The 26,680-nt window shown below is 35.1% G+C and overlaps 1 protein-coding gene across 40 annotated transcripts in view; it reads left to right on the top strand.

Annotated features, from left to right (window-relative positions):
- RIMS1 (regulating synaptic membrane exocytosis 1) overlaps positions 1–26,680 on the top strand; it is a 516,521-nt gene that overhangs the window by 211,416 nt on the left and 278,425 nt on the right. For 39 of the 40 annotated variants that reach the window (XM_034962340.3, XM_034962337.3, XM_034962336.3 and 36 more), the window contains one exon: positions 2,094–2,105. The exons of the other annotated variant lie outside the window; for it this stretch is intronic. In XM_034962340.3, coding sequence (XP_034818231.1) covers positions 2,094–2,105 — 12 coding nt within the window. The remainder of the gene's footprint in view (positions 1–2,093; positions 2,106–26,680) is intronic. 40 annotated transcript variants of the gene reach the window in all.

The following is a 26,680-nucleotide window of genomic DNA, read 5'->3' on the forward strand; positions in this document are numbered from 1 at the left end:
CTAGAGTAATTCTAATAAATATTTAGTTTAGAATACATTTTAATGTTATACTTTATCATATTCTCTAAAATAGTGCAGTATAATTATTTATAGGGAAATCTGAGTTTTCCTTGATAGAGATCTGCAGCTTAATGTAGAACAGTTACAAGCATGTAGCTAAAGAATTCCCAGTGTTCCTGTAAAGAATTTGTCATATTATCTAATCATTAATAGGTTATAATACGAAGTCATGTTTAAAAATAACACGAAATCTTTAAGCCCTCTTGATATTTCTCTAATTTGCATATTACAGTTAAATTTAAAACAAACCTCCCAATCAACATTATATTCTTTAGTAGTCTAGTTGAGTTACAAGTCAGATATTCTAAAATTTATTCCAGTGGACTTAAGACACTGAGTATGATCAATATATCTTTTTTTTTTTTTTTTTTTCTTGAGACAGAGTCTTGCTCTGTCACCCAGGCTGGATTGCAGTGGCATTTGGCTCACCGCCATCTCCACCTCCTGGATTCAAGTGCTTCTCCCACCTCAGCCTCCCGAGTAGCTGAGATTACAGGTGGCTGCCACCATGCCTAGCTAATTTTTGTATTTTTAGTAGAGACGGGGTTTCACCATGTTGACCAGGCTGATCTCGAACTCCTGACCTCAAGTGATCCGCCCGTCTCGGCTTCCCAAAGGGCTGGGATTACAGGTGTGAGCCACTGCACCTGGCCGATCAATATATCTTATACTTTAAGGTGAGACTGTTACTGCCTCTGTGGCTTTAGGAAGATAACTTCTCTGAACAGTTTCTTTACCTATGAAGACTGGAGAGTAATATTTACCTTGTATGGGTGTTATGAAAATTAAATAAAAATAACTAAAATCTAGGTCTTTATGATATGTATATTTAATCTTTCTTTAGGGTCCCATTCTTATGACTCCATAAGTTTTATTTTCCTCTCCTAATAGTGGTTTGTTATAGGCAATCATCATATGCCACCTTATAGGCTTTCTAAAATAAACTTGGATATTAAGGTTGTATCTGGCACATAGAAAGTACATAAGATCTATTTGTTAACTTCCCCTTCTATAGTGCTCTTTAATACACTATTTTGGAATACATTCTTACAGGTAAAACTTGGAGGCAACATCAAAATACTTAACAACCCATGTGGTAAGGACATTGTTCAGTCTGAAAAGATGTTGGCAGTGAACAATGAGGCGCAGATCAGCTGAGTGCTAGTGCTTGCTAAGCACCCACAACTGTTAAATGCTTTTAACTTCCCATTATAGGTTTGAGACATGCCAATAGCAATACAGTTAATGATTGATATATTAAAGTCATCAGGTCTTAAAAAGGAGAGGGTGTTTAAAGAAAATTGAGCTAGGAGGTACTTACACTTTGGAGAGGACACTCACGCCTAGTGTAGTTCATCTTTACTAAACCCATCCAATCTTGGAAAAAATATTTAAAGGAACAAAATAAAAGAAAGCACACATCTTAAGATATTTCATTTGGAGCACAAGACAAAAACATTGTATAAAGTTGTTTTTTTCTATAACAAACGTTGAAATGTGTATCACAAATAAATATTGCCTGTGGAATAATTTATTGCCAAAATAGTTAACATATTTCTCTTCCCATTTTTATTTATTATAAACATTTCTCATTCTTTACATTTTCCCAAATTGTGACTATCAATATTTTAACAATAATTTGACAAAATTATTGATACAATTTTATGCATTTTAATAAAATATTTTTCAATAATAGGTAGACTACATGTGGTAGTGAATTAACCTTCTTTATGAAGAATATTTTAAATCTAGATTTACTAATCCAAGTTCTAAAATATTAGGAAATTATTGTGCCTAACTCTTGTATCTAACATATAGCAGGACCCATAATGTTTGCATTTTCAATGAAGGATTGAACAATTACTATTTTTTAGGAAAAGTAAACATTTACTTTTCAAAATAGTTGTGCTTTAATACTTTGAAGAAACACATAATTGTTTTCTTAAAACCAATTTATTAATACATGGCTCAATTTTGTTTTTCTTTTCTTTGTCTTCTTTCTCTACTCTGCTTCCTTGGATGCTTTCCCAAAGGAGGACAAAGTGGTTAGAATCCATACTTTCTTTTCTATCATTTGTTATTGTATTGTTGTGAACTTTATTAAGTGAATGTTGCACCTAGTATTGTTAATAACTATATTTCACAAGAAATTATATACTAGGAAGAGCTCATTTCCAGCTCTCATGAAAAAAATGAACATTTAGGAGCATTACAGAGTTTGATATTAATAGATAAAGTCTGGATAGTTTGAGTTCATGATGACAGTGAAATTTTAATATAATTTATATCATTGCAAGCTCATTTATCTGCTTGACTCTGAGTTTTGATGATTATTCCAACTACTTTCAGAAACAATAAATTCTAATGGGCTCTACCTTTTTCAGCATGCAAAGGCAGGTGATTTGAAACTTTATTGCAGAAGGAATGGAAAACACTTAGTAAAGGGAATGGATCAAATTCAAGTAAAGAGGCCAAAGTATAATTATTTTTCTATAGAACACAAGTAGCAGAGTTGTCATACTGAACCACATTTTGCCTTTTTCTTCTCTCCTATGAAGATGAATAACTTGTTAGGAGAGTGAAAGGTCACTTCTAACTCTTATCAGCTGTAGAAACCACAGAGGCTCTTTGTGCCTGGGAAGATAGGCTCCAAGTAGAATGTTTAGTCAGCCCTTCCTTTGTATACACACTATACACCTTCATTTGGTGTAAATTACTATACACCTTCATTTGGTGTAAATTTTATACATACTATACACCTTCATTTGGTATGAATTACACCTTCATTTGGTGTAAACTTCCTCGCAGCTCATTAATCTACCAATATGAGAATGAGACAATGAGTATTTCAGGTTTAATATATCAACTGAGCTGCCTTTCTTCAAAAATTTTAAAGCTTATATGATACACTGCAGTGCATAATTAGCAACTGTGACATTAAATTGAACATTAATCTGTGTTTCTAAATTTATGCTAGGATATGCTTATTGATTTTTTCTATGAAAAAGAAATAGAGTTGAAAAATTATATAGGATAATCTATTTTTGGTATTTATTTTTGTCTGTACCATTGATTGTATGTGGGATAATTTTAGGGGATATTATTATAATGCCAATTTCATCAATATTATTACTTTGGATGAGTTCACAGTCGAAACGTGGGTAAAGTTCCTTTAAAGAGTAAAAGTGTAAGTAAATAATGCTGGTGTTTAGGCAGATTTGGTGATAAAATTTAAACTGCTCTCCTGTAGGGCTGGCCAAACTCACTATCCCTTTGACAGCGTTACCCATAATGGTAGGTTATTTGTGCTTGTTATGATTATAGTGTAATGAGAATACAGGTGGGTTTTGTGGACTCAGACTAAAAATAGAGTGGAAAGACCTGTAAAATATAATCACTTTCAATTATTTTCTTCACTTTGGTTAGAATGTATATATCTATCACTTTATTTTTAAGTACTCTGTCATAATTTCTTTAAACACCATTTTAGCTTATTGAAGGAGTTCAATGAATGGCCTTTCTAGCCAAGGGAAACTGAAGCCACATTTTGTCTTAGCCATGTTAAAGAGAATAACTGACTATTAAATGAAATACTTTATTGCCAGTTCTTTCCCTATTCCTCTAATCTCTTTTATTTTTAGTAGAGAAATTATAATTTACATGTGTGTGGTGTTGGTATGGGTGGAAAGGGAAGAGAGATAAGGGTGAATACAACTTTTCTAAAAGTAATCTTCATCTTGATCAATATAATAATAATACATTCTACTTGATCTGTTAAATTGGTGAAGAACTGTGATTAAAATAAAGGAGTATGTGATATGAAGTCCTAAGAATAGCTAATTTATAAATGTTTCCTTTGTTAAGCCCAGCAAAATTATTGTCATATTTTCCATATCAGCAATATTTTATTTTAAAACTTCATCCTCAGCCTAAATCATATCTAATAATAACTTGGAAGATTTTGTATTTACTTATAAAGAAAATTGCTGTCATAAAGAATGACTTTGTAATGGGCATATGTAATGGTTGATAAGAGAAAATTATGTTGTCAAGTGCACACTCTCATTGGCAAAATTATGATTATATTTTTTACTTCATTAAAAGCCCTCCTTGAAGCCTAAATATATAGCAATACTCTAAAATTTCCCATAGCCAGTTTAAATTACTTTTATCTTTGTTTTACTATTTGGTGGCAGAGGATTGAATTTAGATAGCTCTCTTGATAATATTTAACACTTTGCTGCTGCTAAGCCAACTGAATTGAATCCTGCAAACTTAATTCCTTTGGGATTTCCCATAAATTTTCATCACTATTTTTTTAGTAGGGATGATTGGTTGATGAATATAGCAACTAAAATGAACTTGCTACGTTTCTTGTTCATCTGTATTTTCACAAAGAAAGTGTCAGGTTTTATAAGTTAAGATTATTCTACAATAAATGTTAGCATTACTCTGAAAAACAGAACCTTACTATTTTCTTATTTTTTCAACATATGAAAGCTGCACATACCTACCTTTTAAGTATCACATATAAAAAATAATTTTTATATCAAAGTAATAACAAGACACTAAATTGACGAAGTTACAATTTTTCAACTAGTTTTTCGTAACTGTCCATTGAAGTTTGTTTTAAGACATCATAATAAATGATATGTTAGTAAATAAATATGCTTTTATAGAAAGGCTTATAAAAGGTGGGAATTGGCTTGGATGGGACAGGATGTTGGCTTGAATGGTATAGTGCCAACTGAATTTGAACCTGGCTGTATTATAAGGTGTTGTCTGTGGGATGGTTGATTCTTAACAGCTTAAAAAAACATTACTCTCAAAGACTCAACTCTTAAATACCAAAGTGATGATTTGTTTCTTTCTCTGGCTAGCATTAAAGGCAACCAATAAAAATAACCATTTTAAAAATGATTTGCATGATTGCATTAAATATTTATTCTTGTTATGAAAAGTCTTCTCAGAGTTATCCATATTTAGCTCATGGCATGATAAAGCATATGATCCTAATTTACAACCTTCAATCTTTTGAAAAAGTGATTATAAGAGTTTGCCTGGACCCACTTTTATGTTTTCTTCTTTTTATCTGGATGTTTTGATAGATTTCTCTGACAAAAGTTCTTTTGAAATTCTTTCCAGAAAAATAACATAGGTCTATATAGAAAGTTTATAAATATAGATAAATACATCAATAAGAAAAGTTTAGAATTATCAAGAGAACTTTCATTTGGCAATTTGGCTGATTAGATTTCACAAGTTGTCTGGTTTTGCTGAGCTTATCCTAGAGAGGAATAAAACATCAAATTGCAGAAACTTTTATGGAAGATAATTCAGAAAGCTGTGAATTTTTTATGACAAATCTATTTTTGAAATTTGCTAGCCTGTTTTTGAGATTTGCTAGCCTGTTTTAACCTCTTGCATTCAGCATTACTATTCTTTAAACTTCATATGATTATTGCATATTGCATATTATTGCATATTATCAAAGTTCTGGTTAGTCTTGGTTTTGTACCTTCCCGCATCATCTTTTAGTACGGTTATAAAATCTGTTTCAACAAATTATAATTTTTCAAATCAGTATTAAATAAGGATTCATAGTAGGACTATGGGAGCTGCTCAAGGGTTAGAAAATTAGCCTTTTCTAGTATAAGGAAAGGGCTATGGTAGAAAGAGCTTCCAAAAAGTTAAAGACTATGGACAAAATTCTTGATATTTTTGTGAACATACGTTGTCAAATCTTAGGTTTATGTATCTAGGAGTGGAATTACTGGGTCACATGAAAACTCTATGTTTGTCCTTTTGAGGAACTGCCAAACTTTCCCCAAGCAGCTGCATAGCAATAAATGGAGGTTTCAATTTCTCCACATTTTTATCAATGTTTGTTATTGTCTTTTTGATTAGGAGCCATCATATTGCAAGGGAATGAAGTATCTCATTGTGGTTGTCATAAAACTTTTTTTAGCCAAAATTATCAAACTTGTTTGATATCTCCAGTGATTCAGTCTGTGTGAACTTTTATTCATACATAAAAATGCTTCTAGGTTAGTAATTTCTTGAGAATGAATTTTTTTAAGACATATTCAAAGTTTTAGAAGTTCAATTTTTTTCTTCTCTGGGGATTCTTTATTTCTCTAAATTAGAATTATATAGGTACTTATTAATCCGTATAAGTCAATCCAAACAGGAACTCTGAAATTTAAGATTACTTGGAATTTAATATCTGTCTGTCTGGACTAACTATCCCTAGGATGCAAAGTAAGAGATTTTTATGACCAGATGAAAAGACTGCTTTTTAAGCTCACAAAGAGAACTAGCAGTTTCAGTTTTACCTCTCAGCCATAGGTCCAAGATTAGCAGAGAAACTTAAGTGCCTACTTTAAAAGGCTATTCTTTCATGGTGCATAATATATTTTCTCTAGTGAACTTTCAGTAGCATTCAAACAGATGCGCATAAATATTGACAACGAAATTTTCTGTCATCTGCCACCCAACTTTCAATATATGCCACATACCTGCCATCCAACAGATTTCATGGACAGGGAGCTCCTGACCACTCAACAGCAGTTACTTATAATGGAGCTTCTGCACCATGGAGCTGGAAATGGGGATAAGAAATGTTGGTAGCCGTTCCCTCTGGGACTGATACTGTAGTCTTTCAGAACTGGGGAGAGAGAGAGCCCATTCACTTGGCTGTACCTACCAAGAATAGAATTTGCATCTTGCTGAGCATGGAGCAGAGAAGAAAGGAAGTTGGTTGTGGCTCAAGTCTCTTGCTGTTCTTATAAAAATTTAGTAGAGTTTCTCTAACAGATGTTTCTACATTTGCTGTATACACTTCAGACAATTTTCAGATACTTTAAATGGCTGTTTTTTTAAAAAAATAATTTTTATTAGTTGTAGTTGTTTTGCTGGGGAGAAGGATCTGCAGAGGTCCTCACATTACCAATCTGGAGCTACTCAAATAGACTCTTCATAGTTTTGTGTTAATTCATCCATTCACTTATTTATTTATTGAGTTATTTATTTTTGAGACAGAGTCTCTATCACACAGACTGGAGTGCAGTGGTGCAATCACAGCTCATGGCAACCTAAACCTCCCAGGCTCAAACCATCTTTCCACCTCAGTCTCCTGAGCAGCTAGGACCACAGGTGTGCCTGGCTAATTAAAAAATTTTTTTTTTTTTAATTTTTGTAGTTATAGGGCCTTCCTCTGTTGCCAATGCTGGTCTCGAACTCCTGGGCTCAAGCGATCCTCCTGCTTTGGCCTCCCAAAGTAGTGGAATTACAAGTGTAAGCCACCACAGCAGCCTTTTTATTCATTTTTTATTCATTTATTTATTCATTTGTTGGCTTACTGTCATCAGTAGTCTCATATATAATTATTTTTATTTCAAAATTACTATCTCATTCTTTTCAATAAATGCATTTTACATGGTAATTCATGCCAAGATGCTCTCTTTCTGTTCATCTTAATATAAAAGTTATTTGTATTCAAGAAAATTCAATTGCATTTCATCACTAAGCTTACTTTTGTTTAACCAAGCAGCCACTAAAATTAATTATTATAATTAAGAGTAAATTCTATTCCTTGGGTTACATGAACTCATTCATTTATTCATTTATTCAGGGATTTTTAATTTAATTTTATTATGACTACATTAGGTTAAATAGTTAACATGCAATGCAGATAATAAACACTTTCTTTTGCAAGTTTATTATTTAATAAATTCAGCTTAAAATGTGTATCTATATGCATATGTATACGTATAGTATAACTATAATGCTATGTTGATGCATAATAATTTTATGAATGTTATATTAAAGAATAAATAGAATTCCCTCAGATTTCCCCTTAGTGTACAGGATGACAACTGTCTAGTAATTCAGCCAGCACCCCACCAAACCTTTTAGTGCCAAAAGCATCTTGTGCCGATTTTCTTATAAGCCTCAAGTCTACTAGGCCATGACTATTCCTCATATTCTATTTATTAAAGCAGTTTTGAAGATATTTTTTAAATTTTGGAAAATATGTTCTAAATTTATTAGTTTTGCAGTTACTTTAAAAACTTTAAAAATATGTTCTAAAGCTTGTAACCATAACTTGAAATTAGATATATAGATCTTAAAAAGTCCTTGTTTTTATATATGGCCTTACTAAGGCATTTAACAAATACATTTATTCATTGGCCAATTTATTTTGTTTTTGTATGTATATATGCGATAGTTTTTTCATATGTAAACTTCAACAGCAAATATTTTTTTTTCAGAAAGTAATCCTTTTGAATCACTTTATAATGGTGGCAAAATAATTTTGTGCATTTAATTTATGAACATCTTTGTTATAAAAGACTTATAAAAGATTGTTATAAAAGATTGATTTTTATAAAAATCAATCAAGTTGTTTTTATTGACCAATAAAGTGCTGTTACAGCAAATTACATGGGAAAGAGTAGAAAACTAAATCTTTCAGGGAGAAAATAATATGCCTTGTGACTCTTCAACTACTTCTACGGAATTTGAAAATGTCTGTGTCTTTTAAACTACATAGAAACACAGAAGACCAACAATGTCAGTCACTGAGCCAATGTGCAATTATAATGTTTTTCAGTACAAGCTAAACCAGGAATGACAATCACAAGGAGAAGATGCACTTGACGGACAGTATCACAGAAGTTTCTAGGTAGGGCAGTAAGTCAAGCCTCAGATCGGTAGTTGGGATTTTTCTTGTTTTGTTTGTTGCTGTTTTTATTATTTGTTTGTTTGTTTTATTTTACTTTTAGACATGGTTAAAACTTGTATTACTTTTTACAATTACTTTGTTAAATTACGTGTCAGACTAGTTTATGATTGTTCCCCATAAAAAATATATCTTCTGAAATCTATGTATTTTAGTTCTCTTTAAAATTTACTATTGCTAGAGATGCTTAAATTGTTATTAGATGTCAAAGGACCATTTGGGAGGACTCTTGTATATGAGATTTATGCATCATATGCAGATTAACTTCACTTACCAGCTATCAATAACTACTAACTTCTCTTAGTATATCTTTCTCTTATATACTTTCATACCTATTTTCAGTTTTTCTCTTTGTTGAAGTACTTTTTGTCAAACTTTTTCCAATTGATGAAGAGCTGTCTATCAAAGGGTCAGAGCAACTCAAATGCCATCCTCCATGCAGAGTGCTCCCTGAGTGTCCCAGCCAGAATTAGCTCTTTCTGCATCATTTACACTTCATCATTATCACAGATTCCATTTTGATGTGTGAGTTTCTGGCAGGTAAGGAAAGAATATATACACCCTTGAATACTCTGATAAGCACCTGGCTTGAAGAACAAATAAAAGAACATAAAATCCTGGTGGATAATAGAAATGAAACCCCGCCAGGCACGGTAGCTCACGCCCGTAATCCCAGCACTTTGGGAGGCCGCGGGGAGTGGATCACCTGAGGTCAGGAGTTCAAGACCAGCCTGGCCAACATGGCAAAACCCTGTTTCTACTAAAAATACAAAAATTAACCAGGCATGGTGGCAGGTGCCTGTACTACCAGCTACTTGGGAGGCTGAGGTGGGAGGATTGCTTGAACCTGAGAGGTGGAGGTTGCAGTGAGCCAAGATCGCATCACTGTACTCCAGCCTGGGCAACAGAGTAAGACTCCATCTCAAAAGAAAAAAGAAAGAAAGAAAGAAATGAAATACTAAGTTAGGTGACAGTACTGTTTTGCTTCTTAAAATAGTTCAGTGGTGATGATGTGGTCAAAGGACAATTAAAAACAATGGAACTGGGTAGGGGCCAGTTAAGGGGTTATGAGAAGACATTTACACAAAATATACCAAATAAATTTCATATTTGTTGGGAAAATGCTAATTAAATGAGAGAAGAAATACGTTCGTTTCAATTCTGACATATTATATGTGTATTAAATATTAATAGTGGTAGCTGCAGTAAATCATTCTTAGAAACTAATGTTTATTAGGCATGTCTTTCTCAAACACTAGATTGATCACAAGGCCTAATTCCTGTGATGTTTATATCAGAGATTCCACAACAGCCTTAGCATTTGCTGGTATCAGCCCAATTCCATTCTGTTTTTTGTTTGTTTGTTTTGTTTTGTTTTGTTTTATTGTGTTTTGTTTTTGAGACAGGGTCTCACTCTGTTGCCAAGGCTCTAGTGCAGTGCCATGATCAGGGCTTACTGCAGCCTTGACTTCCCTGGGCTCAGGCCATCATCCTACCTCACCCTTCTGTAACTGGGACTGAAGTGAAATCTCCTGTAGCTGGGACTGAGGTGGCTGAGGCCATCTTCGCTTCCTGCAGCTGGGACTACAGGTGCCTGCCACCATGCTTGGATAATTTTGTGTGCGTGTGTGTGGAGACTGGGGTTTTACCATGTTGCCCAGGCTGGTTTGGAACTTGTGGACTCAAGTGATCCTCCTGCCTCTGCCTCCCAAAGTGCTAGGATTACAGTTGTGAGCCACTGGGCCTTACCCAGTTCTATTGTTTTTAATTGTTACTCTTTGACTACATCATCACCACTAAACTATTTTAAGAAACAAAACAATACTATCACCTAACTTACTATTTCATTTCTATTATCTACCAAGATCATATGTTCCCTTATTTTTTATTTAAAGTTCCCTCTTTTCATGGAGATTGAGGAAACAAAAGACTATCCTCCTGCCCTCACTGTGGGTTAACTACAAGTACATGTATCTCATTTTTCCCAATCTATATTTGATTCTATTTTTCCTCTAACTTTGAAACTTTAAAACTAAAGTTTCAGTTTATTTTATTTTATTTTATTATTATTATACTTTAAGTTTTAGAGTACATGTGCACAATGTGCAGGTTAGTTACATGTGTATGCATGTGCCATGCTGGTGTGCTGCACCCATTAACTCGTCATTTAGCGTTAGGTATATGTCCTAAAGCTATCCCTCCCCCCTCCCCCCACCCCACCACAGTCCCTAGAGTGTGATATTCCCCTTCCTGTGTCCATGTGTTCTCATTGTTTAGTTCCCACCTATGAGTGAGAATATGCGGTGTTTGGTTTTTTGTTCTTGCGATAGTTTACTGAGAATGAAGATTTCCCATTTCATCCATGTCCCTACAAAGGACATGAACTCATCATTTTTTATGGCTGCATAGTATTCCGTGGTGTATATGCGCCACATTTTCTTAATCCAGTCTATCATTGTTGGACATTTGGGTTGGTTCCAAGTCTTTGCTATTGTGAATAGTGCCACAATAAACATACGTGTGCATGTGTCTTCATAGCAGCATGATTTATAGTCCTTTGGGTATATACCCAGTAATGGGATGGCTGGGTCAAATGGTATTTCTAGTTCTAGATCCCTGAGGAATCGCCACACTGACTTCCACAATGGTTGAACTAGTTTACAGTCCCACGAACAGTGTAAAAGTGTTCCTATTTCTCCACATCCTCTCCAGCACCTGTTGTTTCCTGACTTTTTAATGATTGCCATTCTAACTGGTGTGAGATGGTATCTCATTGTGGTTTTGATTTGCATTTCTCTAATGGCCAGTGATGGTGGGCATTTTTTCATGTGTTTTTTGGTTGCATAAATGTCTTCTTTTGAGAAGTGTCTGTTCATGTCCTTCACCCACTTTTTGATGGGGTTGTTTGTTTTTTTCTTGTAGATTTGTTTGAGTTCATTGTAGATTCTGGATATTAGCCCTTTGTCAGATGAGTAGGTTGCGAAAATTTTCTCCCATTTTGTAGGTTGCCTGTTCACTCTGATGGTAGTTTCTTTTGCTGTGCAGAAGCTCTTTAGTTTAATTAGATCCTATTTGTCAATTTTGGCTTTTGTTGCCATTGCCTTTGGTGTTTTAGACATGAAGTCCTTGCCCATGCCTATGTCCTGAATGGTATTGCCTAGGTTTTCTTCTAGGGTTTTTATGGTTTTAGGTCTAATGTTTAAGTCTTTAATCCATCTTGAATTAATTTTTGTATAAGGTGTAAGGAAGGGATCCAGTTTCAGCTTTCTACATATGGCTAGCCAGTTTTCCCAACACCATTTATTAAATAGGGAATCCTTTCCCCATTGCTTGTTTTTGTCAGGTTTGTCAAAGATCAGATAGTTATAGATATGTGGCGTTATTTCTGAGGGCTCTGTTCTGTTCCATTTATCTATATCTCTGTTTTGGTACCAGTAGCATGCTGTTTTGTTACTGTAGCCTTGTAGTATAGTTTGAAGTTAGGTAGCGTGACGCCTCCAGCTTTGTTCTTTTGGCTTAGGATTGACTTGGCAATGCCGGCCCTTTTTTGGTTCCATATGAACTTTAAAGTAGTTTTTTCCAATTCTGTGAAGAAAGTCATTGGTAGCTTGATGGGGATGGCTTTGAATCTATAAATTACCTTGGGCAGTATGGCCATTTTCATGATATTGATTCTTCCTACCCATGAGCATGGAATGTTCTTCCATTTGTTTGTATCCTCTTTTATTTCTTTGAGCAGTGGTTTGTAGTTCTCCTTGAAGAGGTCCTTCACATCCCTTGTAAGTTGGATTCCTAGGTATTTTATTCTCTTTGAAGCAATTGTGAATGGGAGTTCACTCATGATTTGGCTCTCTGTTTGTCTGTTATTGGTGTATAAGAATGCTTGTGATTTTTGTACATTGATTTTTTATCCTGAGACTTCGCTGAAGTTGCTTATCAGCTTAAGGAGATTTTGGGCTGAGACAATGGGGTTTTCTAGATATACAATCATGTCATCTGCAAACAGAGACAATTTGACTTCCTCTTTTCCTAATTGAATACCCTTTATTTCCTCCTCCTGCCTGATTGCCCTGGCCAGAACTTCCAACACTATGTTGAATAGGAGTGGTGAGAGAGGGCATCCCTGTCTTGTGCCAGTTTTCAAAGGGAATGCTTCCAGTTTTTGCCCATTCAGTATGATATTGGCTGTGGGTTTGTCATAGATAGCTCTTATTATTTTGAGATACGTCCCATCAATACCTAGGTTTCAGTTTTTAGTGAAGAGTAAAAGTTGTGATCCTAAGATGAATTAGTGGTTATGGTGTATAAAAGATAATAGGGAGTGTCTAAAATAAATTAAGAAATTGTATATTAGCACTTCTTGTGTTTCCACCTCAAAACTATTCTTTAAAAAGCAAAGTAATTTTGATGAGTCTGTTTTGGATGTCTTTAATGTTTCCTTGTATTCAAGATAAAAGAAAAAATTGTATAAAGACATGGATAATTGGCAGTGTCTTATTAAAGTTGCTTAGTTCTTTGTGTGTTGTTTTGATCTGTAGGCATGTCTTTCTTTATCCTTGATCATTGTTTCTCACCTACCTACTTTGACCTCTCCTTTCTATTACCCAATGTATGTTGAATTTTCTGTACCTACCTTCTCATACTTTTTATCATCATCTTCACCACCTTCCATTAGTAATATTTTTCGAAATCTCAAAGCTACTCTTATATGATTATTCATCCAGGTAAATTTGAATAATCTGAAAACAAAATTTTGTGATAGCAGGTTGTCCTGTTTTCATGGAAGAAATGTCTTCTCATAACCCCTTAAGAATATGAATTGCAGTTTTCTTTTTAATGTGATTTCCCCAAATTCTTGTAATACTGTATAATATGGCTGTCTCTTAGAGAAACATTTGCTCTGATTCCTCAGTAAAGTTCCACTTTTTCAAGTTTTCATCCATTGGTTTGTTTTTGGACTTTTATATTGATCGTCTTCTAAATTTTAGTTTTAGATAAAGAGGGGAGTTTTACTTTTCTATGAGTCCCATCTGTCCATTTCTTGAAAAGTCTATGAAAGATGCAATGAGTAGGATGCCAGGCAGCAGGGAGTTCAGGGCAGGGTTTCTGGGAGAGGTCTCTCTCTGGGCCACTCCCACTCTAGCATTCCTAGTCTGCATTCCTTTGGTAGCATCCTCAGTACTGTTCAGGGGATTCAGATTTCTTTCCCCACAGTTGTCCCATGTATCATACTTGTCTCCAGCCTCTGGAGGTGCCTCTGAACTTCCAAGTATCTATAACAGAGTTCTAATTGTCCTAGTAAACAGTGAGGAGACCACCAAAGAGGCTTCAGCCTGGTAGTCAAATATATTAGCAGATGTTTAATAAGCATCTCAAATTTAACGTGTAAAACCCAATCCCTGCTTTAGCTCTCCAAACCAGCTTATTCCAGCCTTCTTCACTGTAGCAAATGACTAACACATTATTAAAGTTAACAAAACTAAAAACCTTGGAATCCTCCTGGCCTTTCCTCCCCCTGCATCCAATTCATCAGGAATTTGGCTCTGTCTTCAAAATATATCCACAATGCAACCTCTTCTTACCACCTCCACTTTCACCAAACTGGTCCAAGACACCATCTAGTCTGGTTTATTGCATTGAACCCCTAATTGGCCTTTCCTTCTCAACCCCTCATCCCCCACCCCACTCCCAAAGACAAATCTGAGCAAGAATAATTGTTTGAATGTGTAAACCAGACCATGCCATGTACATCTCTGCTCAGAACCCTCCAATGGCTTCCCATCTCATCCAAAGTGAAAGCAAAGACCCCTACAATTGTACCCAACACCCTGCATCATCTGTACTCCACACATACACACATCCTCTCCTGTCACTGTCCTATCTGCCTGCTACCTTCTGCTCACTGTATTCTTCCTGGCCCCAGTGCATACTAAACAAAGCCCTGCCTCAGGCTGCTAGCATAACTCTCTTTTCCTGGAACATTATTTCCACTCCTCACTCCCAAACTCTCTTCAGGTCTCTGCTCAAACATTACCTTATCAAAGAGGCCCACTGTAATTACTCCATGTAAAATTGTAGCCACAGCCCAACCATAGAACATCCTTTCTTTTTACCATGTTTGATTTTTCTCCACAGTACTTCACCCTGTGAAATATATATCTACCTCTTTCTTTGTTCATTGCCAGCTCTGTAGAAAAGGGGGACTTTAACTTTGCAGTATTCTCAGTGCCAACAAACTTGCCTGGCACAGGTAGCCACTCTAAATATGTGATGAATATTGAGAAGTAAGTGTTTGACTTCTGAGTTTGTGGAGTCAGCTTCATGTTACCAGGGCAAAGTATCACTTCTAAATTGGCACAATCCCTGTACCTTGAGAATCCCAACAGGCAAAGCCCTGCTGTACCTGGTATGCTATATTTGCCATGGAAAGGTAATGAAATAAATGAAATTTGCAGCCACAGGGCAGTGTGCAGAGTCATGGTATAGTTATTAAAGGCTTTTTCTGCCCTCACCCACTTCACCTCCAATCTATCCTTGCTCTAGGATCATGTGTCATTTAGTTTAGGGTTCTCTGGGGAAAATCTGTTTATTTCAAAGGCTTCCGTTCATCCGTCTTGGATCATGGATTGACCATTGTTTTACTAGGCTTGATTCTCGTCTGTATGACTTCCAAAATTTTCTCAAGGTTTCTACTTGATTAATGATTTCCATCCTTGTGGCATGGAATATGTCTATATTTTATTCTTATTTTTATGCTTTTATAGCATTTGAAATATTAGGAAATTGTGTTTTTGAACTGAAACTTTGTTGAGTAATTTTGATAAAGTTGAACTTTTGGAAAAATAATGAAAGGCCTTGAATAGAATAGTAGCCCTCTGCCAATTGAATAACTTTTAGCTTTTATGTTGACATTTTACACGATTAATTTTTAAACTTTCTTTTGAATTCTAGAATAAGCAGCAAAAAAGAATTAAAAATTACTTTTTTGGTAAATATATTCAAATACTACTTTAGTACTTTTATTTTCTTTCTTATAAACCCCAAGTGTTTTTTCTTCTTTAATTCTTAATATTTGCAACTGTAACTGGGCTGATCACCCGTTAGTGAAATTCAGTGAGTTTGTATCCTAGTGACTGCAATGGGAAAATACACAGCAAAAATGCAAATGATATTGAAATATCAAAGAAAAATATAGGATTCTCAATTAGTGGTTAGTCCTATGCAATAAATGCTGTATGCAAGACAATTTTTAATCATTTCACTCCTTGCCCTAAAATACATAAAAAGACACCAATAATGTAACCTGTAGTATATTCATTTTTTAATAATGAGACTGTTTTATGAACTATAATTATGTCAAATGAACATTAAGTAATTATTCTTTAATGCATCTCAAAATTATTTTAAAGAGAAAAAAGTTTCAAATGTAGAAACTCATTGTTGAACTGTAGCTACTTTGTCATTGGTGAAGTAAGATATTGTGATGATTAGAGAAAATGAGGAAATTAGAATTTGACTTGACACAATGTAGTAAATGTAAGTAAGTCAAAAATATACTTTTATAATTTGTTTTTAAATTTGTATATTATTTTAAATGTGTACAGAGTAGTTTCTAATATGCATTATTTCATGGAATTGTATTCGCACTGGAGTCGTATTAGTATTACAGGCAAAATTCTTTATAGGTATATAAGAAAAGTGAGGCCAGAGAAGTTTAGTGATTTTCTATACATCATAAAGTTGATAGCATGTGGTTGAAAATCCAGGGCACGTACCTCAGAGCTCCTGACTTTTAAAATAAGATCATTTGATTAATTTATGTCAAGATAAATTATTGTTATAAAAATTTTATGCTGCTTATAACAGATTTTAAAGGAAATATCAAATTTTTTTTGTTAATTCCTTCACTTTGCTGTTTGCTTGGGTGACATGAGCCATGCTTAGTTTTCATGGTGCTTGTGCTCAGCCTTTATAGTGCTGAAAGTATAGTAAGCACTCAGTGAACTTTGAATGAATGAGTGAATGAATGAATGGCACTTCTCTGTACCTTTTTTTTCCTTAATTAAGTTGTTTTGAAACTCCAGTGTTTAAAACTATAAAACATAATTTTGTATTTTAGGATATGTTTCCTAAAATAAAATCATTAGAACTGTACTTAGCTGTTGTTGTGGAGCTGTCTTATCAAACCTATGATCTCTGGCTTTGCATTCTCTACTCTATTCAGATTTTATGGTATGAGAGGGATGTTTGGTCTTCTTCCTCACACAAAGTTCTAGAACACACTTGAGTTGAGCAGAATAAAAAGAGGCTCCCACCAGCTTTTTTGTTTATCCATGTCCAAATATAAATTACCTACTGAACGCTGCATATATGATAAGTGGAAACAGATAAATTTTATTGTTTTGGACCATTCACTCAAATCTTTCAAGTAACCCAGTTTCTGTTTCATGAATGTTTCTTAATCTTACACTTCTTGGTCAGTGATTTATTATTAATTGGAATGTATTGCTTAAATTCATACCTTTGATTGGCATATGAGTTTGATTACAGACATTCAATTTTCTTAGACATACCTAAAATAGCACATTTTAAACAAAGAATAGTATTATTAGAAACTGATTTCATCCATTATTTTAATTCACTTTTTTATTAGAAAGAGCATCTATTGAGAATTCTGTGACCTAAATACATAATGTATATAGTATTTTTGCTATCCTTCATATGTCAATCAAATGTACAGTGTCAAGTTGATGAATTTACAAAGCGATTAAATTTGTTACCTATATTTGAGATTGCCTTTATCTACGTTTGTCAATGCGCTGTAAGAATTTCTTCCCGCTTAGACTTTTGGTTAATGCATTAGAAGGTATTTGAGTAAATATAATTTTCTAAAATAATATTATTCCATAATAAGTTACCCTATGTTTTTGTGATTTTTAAAGGCTTTTGCTGGTGTTATTTTTGCTTTTTAATTTCAGGAAGCTAAAACTTTGTAACAAATTGTACTATGTGAATTGGATACAGCAAATAACTAATTTCCTACATCTCACTCAACTGTGGGGTTAATATTATTTAATGTACGGTATATATGCAAAAATCACAGCTCGAGGTTCATTAATATCCTTTATTTCTTTTTTCATATCTTTTATTTCTTATATTAAGATGATTTCATTTGAACCCACCTTTTTTTTGCTTGCATTCACAGAAACCTTCAAAAATATCTTTAAAATATTTCATTCTAAATTGTGTTGCAGATATAATTGTACATGTTTAAACATATTTTAGAACTAGAGACTATGGCTAGCAGAAATAATTCTTACTGACAATATAAATATGTAATTACTATATATTTTTGTTTAGGAATAGTATACATCTTTTCTATTCCTACTTAATGTATTTCTTGTGACATTGCTGAGATGACTACTGAGGCAGTCTGGACTAGAGTGAGAAGCACTGCAGTGAATGCTAGAGAATCTGAGTTTAGTCACAATCTAAACTGTCTTCTAAGGATTGGCAACTCACTTGAAGTATCTCTGCCTCAACTTTTATACAGAAAAATAGGCAGTACCCAACACCAGTTCTCTTACTGTTTGGCTTAGACCATGGTGATCTTTATTAGGTTGGTAACAAGAGTCATAAAGATGTGTAAGTACAGATGTTGGGGGAAGGGATGTTGTCACATCAGAAACTAATTCTGAGTGGGGGTCAAGGTGTACAAAAACGAGATGAAAGAGAACTAGCCCAAAGACCACTGTCAGAATCCAAGAAAACTGGAAGTAGTCTGAAGACAGTTGTACTGTTTCGTATAAATGTAACACAGGATGCAGTTCCACAAATTTATACTCACATGATTTACTCTTTCAAATCCCCACTTACTCACATTTAGGCAACTATTTAATCTTCTTAATTTCCCTACTTTATAGAGGTCTGCAGACTTTTTCTGTAAAGGATGAGAGAGTAAATATCTTAGGCTTTGTGAGCTTTACAGTCTCAGTTACAACTACTCACATTTGTCTTTATGCCTCTATATAGCCATAGATAATACAAATAGATGTGGCCATGATCCAATAAATTTACATATGGAAACTGAAATTTTATGTGTCATGAAATATCAATTTTTAAATTTCTTCTCTCACCATTAAAATATAATAGCTATTAATTTGCAAAACCTTACCATTGAAAATATCACCAATTGTGGAGGCAGACATTTTTGGACTAATATTTATTGAGCACATAATATTGTTACAGTGCTGTCAGTTGTGTGTGTGTATATCATAAATTTGTGTGTTTTTATTTAATCTTCATGACAACCTTATTAATATCTCCATGTGACAGATGAGAAAATTGAGTCACAACCCAATTGCTCCAGGTCATGTTTGATTTGCTCTATGCCTGTCTTGGAGAATTCCGTTCCTCATATCTGGTCACTTTAAACTCTAAGCAAGTGTATACAGATCTTCTGAGGGGCTTGTTTAAAGGTAGATTTGTTGGTGTCACTCCCAGAAATTTTAATTCAGTAGGTTTGGAATGGGGCTAAAAAATCTGCATTTCTAATAATCTTTCTCTTAGTTCCTGGGCCATAGAAAATGGATGGCAGGCAGGATTTGGCCTGTAGGTCATAAGTTTCTGACCCCTCTTTAGTACAATAGCTCTCTCTTCTGATCATTACTGCCAATCAGTCCTAAGTGGAACAAAAGAAGCAGTAAGAATGTTCTGTAAGTATCTGTTAAGTCTGTTTGTTCTCTGGTATAGTTTAAGTCTATTGTTTCTTTGTTGACTTTCTCTCTTGATGATCTGTCTAGTCCTGTCAGTGGAATATTAAAGCTTCTCACTATTATGGTTCTCATCAGCACATGTAACATTCTCCAAGATAGACCAAAACAAGTCTAAATAAATTTAAGAAAATTGAAATCATATCAAGTATCTTCTCAGACCACAGTGGAATAAAACTGGAAAGCAACTCTAAAAGGAACCCTCAAAACTATAGAAATACATGGAAATTAAATAATATACTCCTGAAAATTATATTTAGGTTAACAATGAAATGAAGACGGAATTAAAAAATTCTTTGAAATGAATGGTAGTAGTAACACAACTTATCAAAACCTCTGGGATACGGCAAAAGCAATGTTAAGAGGAAAGTTCATAGCGTTAAATGCCTACATCAAAAAGTCTGAAATACCACAAATAGACAACCTAATGTCACATCTCAAGGAACTAGAGAAACAAGAATAAACTCAACCCAAACCTAACAGAAGAAAAGAAATAACAAAGATCAGAGCAAAACTAAATGAAATTGAAGTAAAATAATACAAAGAGATATGAAACTAAAAATCAATTATTTAAAAAGATATACAAAATCAATAGACCATTGGTAAGATTAACCCACAAAAGAAGAAATAAGATCCAAATATGCCCAATTACAAACAAAACTGGAGATATTATGACTGATACCACAGAAATACAAAAGATCATTCAAAGCTACTATAAAAACCATTATGCACACAAACTGGAAAATCTAGAAGAGACGGATACATTCCTGGAAATATACAATACTTCTAGATTAAATCAGGAAGACATAGAAACCCAGAACAGATCAATAACAAGCAGTGGTATCTGCCATTATAGGAGGTTTTTTCCACTGATTCCCCCTATGTTATTTTTTTTTTATTTTTCAGTAATTAAAAAAAATTGCCAGTAAGTAAAAGTCCAGGGCCAGATGGAATCACAGCTGAATTCTATCAGGCACTCAAAGAATTGGTACCAATATTACTGAAACTATTCCAAAAGATATAGAAAGATGGAATCCTCCCTAAACATTCTATGAAGCCAGTATTACCCTAATACCAAAACCAGGAAATTACATAACAAAGAAAGAAAACTATGGACTGATATTCCTGATGAACATAGATGCAAAAATCTTCCAACAAAATACTAGCTAACTAAATCCAACAGCATATCAAAAAGATAATACATCATGATCAAGTGGGTTTCATACCAGGTATGCAGGGATGTTTTAACATAAGCAAGTCAATAAATGTGATACATCACATATACAGAAGTAAAACAAAAATCATATGATTATCTCAATAGATGTAGAAACAGCATTTCACAAAATCCAGCATTCCTTTACGATAACAACCCTCAACAACATAGTCATAAAAGGTACCTACTTCAAAGTAATAAAAGCCCTATATGATAGATCCACAATGAACATTATACTGAGTGGGGAAAAGTTGAAAGCATTTCCACTGAGAACTGAAACAAGACAAGGATACCCACTTTCACCACTTCCATTCAGCATCATACTGGAAGTCCTGGCCAGACCAATCAGACAAGAGAAAGAAATAAAGGACATCCAAATTGGAAAAGAGGAAGTCAAACAGTTGCTGTTCACCAATGATATGATTGTATACCTAAAAAACCTTAAAGACTCATCCAAAAAGCTCCTAGAGCTTATAAACGAATTCAGTGAAGTCTCAGGATACAAAATCAATGTACACAAATCAGTGACACTGCTACACACCAACAATGACTGAGCTGAGAATCAAATAAAGACCTCAATCCCTTTCACAACAGCTGCAAAAAATTTATAAAATACTTAACGAAGCAGGTAAAAGACCTGTATGAGGAAAGTGCAAAATGCTGCTAAAAAAATAATAGATGACACACAAAAAATGAAAACACATCCCATGCTCATGGATGAGTAGAATCAATATTGTGAAAATGACAATAATACCCAAAGCAATCTACAGATTTAGGGCAATTCCCATCATCATTCTTCACAGAATTAAAAAATACAATTCTAAAATTTACATGGAACCAAAAAAGAGCCTGAATAGCCAAAGCAACACTTAGAAAAGAGAACAAATCTGGAAGCATCACATTACCCAACTTCAAATTATACTACAAGGCTATAGTTACCAAAACAGCATGGTACTGGTATAAAAATAGACCAGTGGAACACAATAGAGAATCAAGACATAAAGCCAAATACTTACAGCCAACTGATTTTTTTTTAATACTTTAAGTTCTAGGGTACATGTGCACAATGTGCAGGTTTGTTACATATGTATACATGTACCATGTTGGTGTGCTGCACCCATTAACTCGTCATTTACATCAGGTATTTCTTTAATGCTATCCTTCCCCCCTCCCCCAACCCCACAACTGGCCCCTATGTGTGATGTTCCCCCTCCTGTGTCCAAGTATTCTCATTGTTCAATTCCCACATATGAATGAGAACATGCGGTGTTTGGCTTTCTGTCCTTGTGATAGTTTCCTCAGAATGATGGTTTCCAGCTTCATCCATGTCCCTACAAAGGACATGAACTCATCAATTTTTATGGCTGCATAGTATTCCATGATGTATATGTGCCACATTTTCTTAATCCAGTCTATCATTGATGGACATTTGGGTTGGTTCCAAGTCTTTACTATTGTGAATAGTGTCACAATAAACATATGTGTGCATGTGTCTTTATAGTAGCATGATTTATAATCCTTTGGGTATATACACAGTAATGGAATGGCTGGGTCAAATGGTATTTCTAGTTCTAGATCCCTGAAGAATCGCCACACTGTCTTCCACAATGGTTGAACTAGTTTACAGTCCCACCAACAGTGTAAAAGTGTTCCTATTTCTCCATATCCTCTCCAGCACCTGTTGTTTCCTGACTTTTTAATGATTGCCATTCTAACTGGTGTGAGATGGTATCTCATTGTGGTTTTGATTTGCATTTCTCTGATGGCCAGTGATGATGAGCATTTTTTCACGTGTCTGTTGGCTGCATAAACATCTTCTTTTGAGAAGTGTCTGTTCATATCCTTCGCCCACTTGTTGATGGGGTTGTTTGATTTTTATTGTAAATTTGTTTAAGTTCTTTGCAGATTCTGGATATAGCCCTTTGGCAGATGGGTAGATTGCAAAAATTTTCTCCCATTTTGTAGGTTGCCTGTTCACTCTGATGGTAGTTTCTTTTGCTGTGCAGAAGCTCTTTAGTTTAATTAGATCCCACTTGTCTATTTTGGCTTTTGTTGCCATTGCTTTTGGTGTTTTAGTCATGAAGTCCTTGCCCATGCCTATGTCCTGAATGGTATTGCCTAGGTTTTCTTCTAGGGTTTTTATGGTTTTAGGGCTAACATTTAAGTCTTTAATCCATCTTGAATTAATTTTTGTATAAGGTTTAAGGAAGGGATGCAGTTAACAGCTTTCTACATATAGCTAGCCAGTTTTCCCAACACCATTTATTAAATAGGGAATCGTTTCCCCATTTCTTGTTTTTGTTAAGTTTGTCAAAGACTAGATGGTTGTAGATATGTGGTGTTATTTCTGAGGCCTCTGTTCTGTTCCATTGGTCTATATCTCTGTTTTTGTACCAGTAGCATGCTGTTTTGGTTACTGTAGCCTTGTAGTATAGTTTGAAGTCAAGTAGTGTGATGCCACCAGCTTTGTTCTTTTTACTTAGGATTGTCTTGGCAACATGGTTTCTTTTTCAGTTCCATAAGAACTTCAAAGTAGTTTTTTCCAATTCTGTGAAGAAAATCATTGGTAGCTTGATGGGGATGGCATTGAATCTATAATTAGTTTGGGCAGTATGGCCTTTTTCATGATATTGATTCTTCCTACCCATGAGCATGGAATGTTGTTCCATTTGTTTGTGTCCTCTTTTATTTCGTTGAGCAGTGGTTTGCAGTTCTCCTTGAAGACCTCCTTCACATCGTTTGTAAGTTGGATTCCTAGGTATTTTATTCTCTTTGAAACAATTGTGAATGGGAGTTCACTCATGATTTGGCTCTCTGTTTGTCTGTTGTTGGTGCATAGGAATGCTTGTGATTTTTGTACATTGATTTTGCATCCTGAGACTTTTCTGAAGTTGCTTACCAGCTTAAGGATATTTGGGGCTGTGACAATGGGGTTTTCTGAGTACACAATCATGTCATCTGCAAACAGGGACAATTTGACTTCCTCTTTTCCTAATTGAATACCCTTTATTTCTTTCTGTTGTCTGACTGCCCTGGTCAGAACTTCCAACACTATGTTGAATAGGATTGGTGAGAGAGGGCATCCCTGTCTTGTGCTAGTTTTCAAAGGGAATGCTTCCAGTTTTTGCCCATTCAGTATGATATTGGCTGTGGGTTTGTCATAAATAGTTCTTATTATTTTGAGATACGTCCTATCAATACCTAGTTTATTGGGAGCTTTTAGGATAAAGGGCTGTTGAATTTTGTCGAAGGACTTTTCTGCACCTGTTGAGATAATCATGTGGTTTTTGTCTTTGGTTCTGTTTATGTGATGGATTATGTTTATTCATTTGGATATGTAGAACCAGCCTTGCATCCCAGGGATGAAGCCAACTTGATCATGGTGGATAAGCTTTTTGATGTGCTGCTGGATTTGGTTTGCCAGTATTTTATTGAGGAATTTTCGTATAGATGTTCATCAGGGATATTTGTCTAAAATTATCTTTTTTGTGTGTGTCTCTGCCAGGCTGTGGTATCAGGATGATGCTGGCCTCATAAAATGAGTTAGGGAGGATTCCCTCTTTTTCTTTTTTCTTTTTTTTTTTTTTTTGAGATGGAGTCTCACTCTTTCTCCCAGGCTGCACTGCAGTGGCGCTATCTTGGCTCACTGCAAGCTCCACCTCCCAGGTTCATGCCATTCTCCTGCCTCAGCCTCTTAAGTAGCTGGGACTACAGGTGCCTGCCACTGCACCCGGCTAATTTTTTTTGTATTTTTAGTAGAGACGGGGTTTCACCGTGTTAGCCAGGATGGTCTTGATCTCCTGACCTCATGATCCGCCCGCCTCGGCCTCCCAAAGTGCTGGGATTACAGGCGTGAGCCACCACACCCAGCCAGATTCCCTCTTTTTCTATTTATTGGAATAGTTTCAGAAGGAATGGTACCAGCTCCTCTTTGTGCCTCTGGTGGAATTTGGGTGTGAATTTGTCTGGTCATGGACTTTTTTTGGTTTTTAGGGTATTAATTATTGCCTCAATTTCAGAGCCTGTTATTGGTGTATTCAGGGATTCAACTTCTTCCTGGTTTAGTCTTGGGAGGTTGTATGTGTCCAGGAATTTACTCATTTCTTCTAGATTTTCTAGTTTATTTGTGCAGAGGTGTTTATAGTATTCTCTGATGGTAGTTTGTATATCTGTGGGATCAGTGGTGATATCCCCTTTATCATTTTTTATTGCATCTATTTGATTCTTCTCTCTTTTCTTCTTTATTAGTCTTGCTAGCGGTCTATTTTGTTGATCTTTTCAAAAAACCAGCTCCTGGATTCATTGATTTTTTGAAGGTTTTTTTGTGTCTCTATCTCCTTTAATTCTGCTCAGATCTTAGTTGTTTCTTGTCTTCTGCTAGCTTTTGAATTTGGTTGCTCTTGCTTCTCTAGCTCTTTTAATGTGATGTTAGGGTGTCAATTGTAGATCTTTCCTGCTTTCTCTTGTGGGCATTTAGTGCTATAGATTTCCCTCTACACACTGCTTTAAATGTATCCCAGAGATTATGATATGTTGTGTCTTTGTTCTCGTTGGTTTCAAAGAACATCTTTATTTCTGCCTTCATTTCGTTATTTACCCAGTAATCATTGAGGAGCAGGTTGTTCAGTTTCTGTGTAGTTGAGCGGTTTTGAGTGAGTTTCTTAATCCTGAGTTCTAGTTTGATTGCACTGTGGTCTGAGAGACAGTTTGTTGTGATTTCTGTTCTTTTACATTTGCTGAGGAGTGCTTTACTTCCCACCATGTGGTCAGTTTTGGAATAAGTGTGATGTGGTGCTGAAAAGAATGTATATTCTCTTGATTTGGGGTGGAGAGTTCTGTAGATGTCTATTAGGTCCACTTGGTGCAGAGCTGAGTTCAATTCCTGGATATCCTTGTTAACTTTCTGTCTCATTGATCTGTCTAATATTGACAGTGGGGTGTTAAAGTCTCCCATTATTATTGTGAGGGAGTCTAAGTCTCTTTGTAGGTCTCTAAGGACTTGCCTTATGAATCTGGGTGCTCCTGTATTGGGTGCATATATATTTAGGATAGTTAGCTCTTCTTGTTGAATTGATCCCTTTACCATTATATAATGGCCTTCTTTGTCTCTTTTGATCTTTGTCGGTTTAAAGTCTGTTTTATCAGAGACTAGGATTGCAACCCCTGCTTTTTTTTGTTTTCCATTTGCTTGGTAGATCTTCCTCCATCCTTTTATTTTGAGGCTATGTGTGTCTCTGCATGTGAGATGGATCTCCTGAATACAGCACACTGATGGGTCTTGACTCTTTATCCAATTTGCCAGTCTGTGTCTTTTAATTGGAGCATTTAGCCCACTTACATTTAAGGTTAATATTGTTATGTGTGAATTTGATCCTGTCATCATGATGTTAGCTGGTTATTTTGCTTGTTAGTTGATGCAGTTTCTTCCTAACATCAATGGTGTTTACAATTTGGCATGTTTTTGCAGTGGCTGGTACCAGTTGTTCCTTTCCATGTTTAGTGCTTCCTTCAGGAGCTCTTGTAAGGCAGGCCTGGTGGTGACAAAATCTCTCAGCATTTGCTTGTCTGTAAAGGATTTTATTTCTCCTTCATTTATGAAGCTTAGTTTGGCTGGATATGAAAATCTGGGTTGAAAATTCTTTTCTTTAAGACTGTTGAATATTGGCCCCCACTCTCTTCTGGCTTGTAGAGTTTCTGCTGAGAGATCCACTGTTAGTCTGATGGGCTTCCCTTTGTGGGTAACCCGACCTTTCTGTCAGGCTGCCCTCAAGGATTTTTCCTTCATTTCAACCTTGGTGAATCTGACAATTATGTGTCTTGGGGTTGCTCTTCTCAAAGAGTATCTTTGTGGTGTTCTCTGTATTTCCTGAAGTTGAATGTTGGCCAGCCTTG

Source organism: Pan paniscus, chromosome 5 (genome assembly GCF_029289425.2).
Source record: "Pan paniscus chromosome 5, NHGRI_mPanPan1-v2.0_pri, whole genome shotgun sequence".
Taxonomy (NCBI): domain Eukaryota; kingdom Metazoa; phylum Chordata; class Mammalia; order Primates; family Hominidae; genus Pan; species Pan paniscus.